Source organism: Nerophis ophidion, linkage group LG07, assembly GCF_033978795.1.
Source record: "Nerophis ophidion isolate RoL-2023_Sa linkage group LG07, RoL_Noph_v1.0, whole genome shotgun sequence".
NCBI lineage: Eukaryota > Metazoa > Chordata > Actinopteri > Syngnathiformes > Syngnathidae > Nerophis > Nerophis ophidion.
In genome coordinates, this window is record NC_084617.1 from 20,121,856 (window position 1) to 20,128,516 (window position 6,661).

General features: G+C 34.2%; 1 protein-coding gene across 2 annotated transcripts in view; it reads left to right on the forward strand.

Moving 5' to 3' along the window:
• The window catches only part of coro1a (coronin, actin binding protein, 1A), a 30,721-nt gene that overhangs the window by 22,366 nt on the left and 1,694 nt on the right, over positions 1-6,661 (forward strand). For both annotated transcript variants that reach the window (XM_061905594.1, XM_061905593.1), the window contains exons 7-10: positions 3,623-3,727; positions 3,803-3,948; positions 5,716-5,773; positions 6,525-6,661. The exon at positions 6,525-6,661 is cut by the window's right edge and continues 82 nt beyond it. In XM_061905594.1, coding sequence (XP_061761578.1) covers positions 3,623-3,727; positions 3,803-3,948; positions 5,716-5,773; positions 6,525-6,661 — 446 coding nt within the window. The remainder of the gene's footprint in view (positions 1-3,622; positions 3,728-3,802; positions 3,949-5,715; positions 5,774-6,524) is intronic.

Below are 6,661 nucleotides of genomic sequence, written 5' to 3' on the forward strand. Positions count from 1 at the left end.
GTAACCGTAACATCATGTAAGCTAACATATCATAGCACAACATCATGTAAGATAATATATTGAAACATAAAATTATGCAAGATAACATAATGTAGCACAACATTATGTAAGGTAACATATCGTAACCGTAACATCCTGTAAGCAAACATATCGTAGCATAACATCATGCAAGATAACATATCGTAACCGTAACATCATGTAAGATAACATAATGTAGCATAACGTTAGGTAATTAACATAATGTAGTGTAACATTATGTAAGATAACATACCGTAGCATAACATCGTGTAAGATAATATATTGAAACATAAAATTATGTAAGATAACATAATGTAGCATAACTTAATGTAAGATAACTCGGGCTGGGCAACGATTAAAAATGTTAATCGAAGTTCATCGCACTATTTCTCCGATTAATCGCGATTAACTGCATTGTATACGCAAAGCCCAATAATGAATTCAAAAGTAGTGTGTAGTGCACCTTTATTGGAATATTCTCTCACATGAACAAAAGCGCCAAAACATTTGTTGTGCAAACACAATTTAAATCAGTCCTTGTTAAACAGTAGCAGTTAAATAGCATATTTTATGAAAATCAACTAAAAAAATGTAAATACAAACATTTAAGCTTATTGCCACTGCCAGGGTATTTAAGTTATCCTGTTTTTTATGGAAAATAAATATAATCTACATACAAATCTCTGAGCCACAATCAAAACATCTGAACAGGCAATTTCTGAGGTAACAGCAGAAACATTTTTTTTATCAGGGATCTTATGTTTGAAAAACCTATATTATAGGTAGTGGGCTGTTTTAGGGAATTTTTTATCAAATTATCCGTAGTAGCAATATTAATAATGTTGTGTTTATTCTGCGTAGTGCACTTAAAATAATTATGACCATATCTAGGAATTGATATGATGGGAATTTTCCGATTGTTTGCTTGGTGCTTTGATAAACTGAACGCATATACATGCTACTATATTGTGATGTTATGAGCCAGGGAAAAAAAGAACTACCCTACCCAGCATGCAACAGGAGGGACGAGCATGCGCGGTAGCCCGGTATAGGTTGTGTCGCCATGACGGCATCTTGTATGTTGTGATATGCACGCTCTGAAAGCAAACGTTAAGAACTCAGCCAACACTCCTCGTCTGCATTATTCATAAATAGACAGACAACACATATACTCCGCTGCTTCACAGCTAGTATTCCCATGCTAGCTAGCCGGTCTAGCAAGCACGCGTCAAAAGGGACGGCGTGGCGCAGTGGGAGAGTTGCCGTGCGCAACCCGAGGGTCCCTGGATCAAATCCCACCTAGTACCAACCTCGTCACGTCCGTTGTGTCCTGAGCAAGACACTTCACCCTTGCTCCTGATGGGTGCTGGTTGGCGCCTTGCATGGCAGCTCCCTCCATCAGTGTGTGAATGTGTGTGTGAATGGGTAAATGTGGAAGTAGTGTCAAAGCGCTTTGAGTACCTTGAAGGTAGAAAAGCGCTATACAAGTACAACCCATTTATTCAGTCCAAAACGGCCCGATATATCCACATTCAGAATTGTCTGGCGGTCGTAAGTGATCCCGGAGTGACCGTGCTGTAAGCCAGCCATGAAATTTACAGAATTGTCCGGTATTTTTGCCAAATGTTCCATCTTTACCAAGAGCCCCTCGACCCCGAAGCCCATCCGGGCGACGCCATCTTTTTAAGAAAAGGCGTTAACAAAATAAAAGTATGTAAACAACATACGCAAATGTGCGATAAAATATTTGTCGGCGTTAATAGATTGATGAGTTAACTCGTAATTAACACATTAATTTGCCCACCCCTAAAGATAACATATCGTAACCGTAACATCATGTAAGCAAACATATCGTAGCATAATATCATGCAAGATAACATATCGTAACCGAAGCATCATGTAAGATAACATGATGTAGCATAACGTTATGTAATTTATCATAATGTAGTGTAACCTTATGTAAGATAACATATCGTAGCATAACATCGGTTAAGATAATATATGGAAACATAAAATTATGTAAGATAACATGATGTAGCATAACATAATGTAAGATAACATATCGTAACAGTAACATCATGTAAGCTAACATATCGTAGCATAACATCATGCAAGATACCATATAGTAACCGTAGCATCATGTAAGATAACATAATGAAGCATAACGTTACGTAATCTAACATTATGTAGTGTAACATTATGTAAAATAACATATCGTAGCATAACATCGTGTAAGATAATATATTGAAACATAAAATTACGTAAGATAACATAATATAGCATAACATTATGTAAGATAACATATCGTAGCATAACATCGTGCAAGATAACATATCATAACCGTAGCACCACATAAGGTAACATAATGTAGCATAACGTTAGGTAATCTAACATAATGTAGTGTAACATTATGTAAGATAACATATCGTAGCATAACATCGTGTAAGATAATATGTTGAAACATAAAATTATGTAAGATAACATAATGTAGCATAACATTATGTAAGATAACATATCGTAACCGTAACATCATGTAAGCTAACATATCGTAGCATAACATCATGCAAGATAACGTATCGTAACCGTAGCATCATGTAAGATAACATAATGTAGCATAACATTATGTAATCTAACATAATGTAGTGTAACATTATGTAAGATAACATATCGTAGCATAACATCCTGTAAGATAATATATTGAAACATAAAATTATGTAAGATAACATAATTTAGCATAACGTTATGTAATCTAACATAATGTAGTGTAACATTATGTAAGATAACATATCGTAGCATAACATCGTGTAAGATAATACATTGAAACATAAGTAAAATAACATAATGTAGCATAACATTATGTAAGATAACATATCGTAACCGTAACATCATGTTAGCTAACATATCGTAGCATAATATCATGCTAGATACCATATCGTAACCGTAGCATCATGTAAGATAACATAATGTAGCATAACGTTATGTAATTTAACATAACGTAGTTTAACATTATTTACGATAACATATTGTAGCGTAACATCATGTAAGCTAACATATCGTAGCATAACATCATGTAAGCTAACATATCGTAGCATAATATCATGCAAGATACCATATCGTAACCGTAGCATCATGTAAGATAACTTTATGTAGCATAACGTTATGTAATTTAACATAATGTAGTGTAACGTTACTTACGATAACATATTGTAGCGTAACATCATGTAAGCTAACATATCGTAGCATAACATCCTGTAAGCTAACATATCGTAGCATAACATCATGTAAGCTAACATATCGTAGCATAACATTATGTCAGCTAACATGTTGTAAGCGTGACATCATGTAAACTTACATATCGTATCATAACATTGTGTAAGCGAACACATCGTAAGATAATACAGTATATTGCAACATAAAATTATGTAAGATAACATAACATAGCATAACATTATGTAGGATAACATATCGTAAAATAACATCATGTACGATAACGATATGAATTGTGATATCATTTGTATGAGTTTATAAACTGTTGATGATAATATTTGTTACATTTTTGGATACATGTCCTTGTCTTCTCATTCCTATGCCGTGTTCCTCACAGGACAACTTTGACGACCCGCTGACCTTGCAGGAAGTGGACACCAGCAGCGGCGTCCTGCTTCCTTTCTACGACCCCGACACAGGCGTCTTCTACCTGTGTGGAAAGGTCAGAGGTCAGACACGGCCTTTTGTGTGCCCCTCTACCCCCGCCTCCAGCTGACCGCCATCTTGTCCCCGGCAGGGGGACAGCAGCATCCGCTACTTCGAGGTAACAGAGGAGGCGCCGTACGTGCACTACCTGTCCATGTACAGCAGCAAGGAGAGCCAGAAGGGGGTGGGCTACATGCCGAAGAGGGGCCTGGAGGTCAACAAGTGTGAGATAGCCAGGTAGCATGTTAGCATCTTTTTCTATACTTATTACATCACTAAAAAGGAAGCATGTTAGCATGTTTTTCTCTTCTTTTTTGATCACTAAAAAGTTAGCATGTTAGCTTATGTCCGTCTACACACCTGATCATGAAACACTTTGAATGTTTTTTTACTTATTTGATCCTTAAAATGGTAGCATGTTAGCATCTTTTTTGCTGTATATTTGATCATTACTAGGTAGTATGGTAGCATCTTTTTCTCTACTTTTTTGATATCTAAAACGGTAGCATGTTAGCATATTTTTCTATACCTATTTTATCACTAAAAAGGAAGCATGTTTTTCTCTTCTTTTTAATCACTAAAAAGTTAGCATATTAGCATATGTCTGTCTACTCATGTGATCATGAAAAACTTTGAATATTAGCATCTTTTTGTCTACTTATTTGATCACAAAAAGTGAGCATTTTAGCATCTATTTCTTTACTTATTTGATCGTTAAAAAGGTAGCATGTTAGCATTTTTTCTCTTCTTATTTGATAGCTAAAAAGATAGCATGTTAGCATCTTTTTTGCTACATGTTTGATCATTATTAGGTAGCATACTAGCATTATTTTCTCTACTTTTTTATATATCTAAAATGGTAGCATGTTAGCATATTTTTCTATACTGATTTTATCACTAAATAGAAAGCATGTCAGCTTGTGTTTCTCTTCTTATTTGATCACTAAAAAGTTAGCTTGTTAGCATATGTTTGTCTACGCACATGATGATGAAAAACTTTAAAAGTTAGCATATATTTGTCTACATATTTAATCATAAAAAGTGAGCATTTTAGCAACTTTTTTTTTTACTCATTTGATCTTTAAAAAGGTAGCATGTTAGCATTATTTTCTCTACTTATTTGATAGCTAAAACGATAGCTTGTTAACATCTTTTTTGCTACATGTTTGATCATTATTAGGTAGCATGGTAGCATTCTTTTCTCTACTTTTTTTATACATCTAAAATTTCATCACTAAATAGGAAGCATGTTAACATTTTTTTATCTTATTTGATCACTAAAAAGTTAGCATGTCAGCATGTTTGTCTACTCACATGATCATGAAAAACTTTGAATGTTAGCATCTATTTGTCTACTTATTTGATCATAAAAAGTTAGCATTTTAGCAACTTTTTCTTTTTACTCATTTGATCGTTAAAAAAGTAGCATGTTAGCATTTTTTTCTCTACTTATTTGATAGCTAAAAAGATAGCATGTTAGCAAATTTTTGTCTACTTAATTGTTAATAAAAATGTAGCAAGTTAGCATATTTTATGTACTTATTTGATCATTGAAATGGTAGCATGTCAGCATATTATAGTGTACACATACAATAATAAAAAGGGTAGCATGTTAGCATCTTTTTGTTTACTTTACTTATAACAAAAAGGTAGAATGTCAGCATATTTAAGTGTACGTATCTAATAATAACACAGGTAACATGTTAACATATTTTTGTTTACTTATCTGATTATAAAAAAGGTAGCATGTTAGCATCTTTTTGTTTACTTATCTGATTATAAAAAAGGTAGGATGATAGCATCTTTTTGTTTACTTTTCTGATAATAAAATGGTTGCATGTCAGCATATTTAAGTGTATGTATCTAATAATAAAAAAGTTAAGATGTCAGCACATTTTTGTTTACTTATCTTATAGTAAAAAGGTAGCATGTTAGCAACTTGTTGTTTACTTTTCTGATGATAAAAAGGCCCCGCCCACTAACCCTCACTGACGCCCCCTTCAGGTTCTACAAGCTGCATGAGAGGAAGTGTGAGCCCATCATCATGACCGTGCCAAGGAAGGTGAGGGAACTCGACGTTTTTGCACTTTTTGTAATGTCAGCTCATCTTTCCTCTAATTTTTTTTTCATTTTTTTTTTCCAAATTTTTCATTTTTCATGTATCCTTCTTCTCTTTTTACTTCTTCCTTAACTTTTTCTTCTCTTCTTTTTTGTTCTTTTTGTTCATAATATTTCTTCTTTTTCTTTGTTCTCCTTTTTTAACGTCTGCTTCTTGTTTTTCTTTTCTTCTTCAATTTGTTCTTTGTCTTCTCCTTCTCCAAAACCTCCTCCATCTCTTCCGCCTTCTTTTTTCTTTCTTTCTTTCAATCTTTTTTCTGTCTATATTTCCTTAATTTTCTTCTTCTCTTCCTGCAACTCCTTCTTCTAAAATTCTCCTTAATGTTGGTTCTACTTTTCTTCTTTTCAATTCTATTCTGCTTTTCCTTGTATTTATTTTTTCTTTTGTTCTCTGTCTTTTTCTTCCTCTCATTATCATCCCTCTTCTTATTCTTGACCTTCTTCTTTGCTATCTTTCTTCTTTTTTACTTCTCCTACATGTTGTTCTTTCTACTTCTACTACTTTACATTCTCATTTTCCTTCATCTTTTCCACCTTCTCTTTCTTTTTCTCTGCTTCTTCTTCTTCTCCTCCATCCTTTTCTAGTTTTTTCTTTTTAATTTTATATTATTTATATCTTTTTTAACATTTCCTTTGTTTTACTCCTCCTTCTTCTCCTTTTCTTTGTTCTTACCCTCTTTTTCTCCCCCCCACAGTCCGACCTCTTCCAGGAGGACCTTTACCCTGACACCATCGGCCCGGAACCGTCCGTGGAAGCCGACGACTGGTTCGGAGGAACGGATGCCCCGCCCATTTTGATCTCCCTCAAGGACGATTTCGTCAGCACCACCAA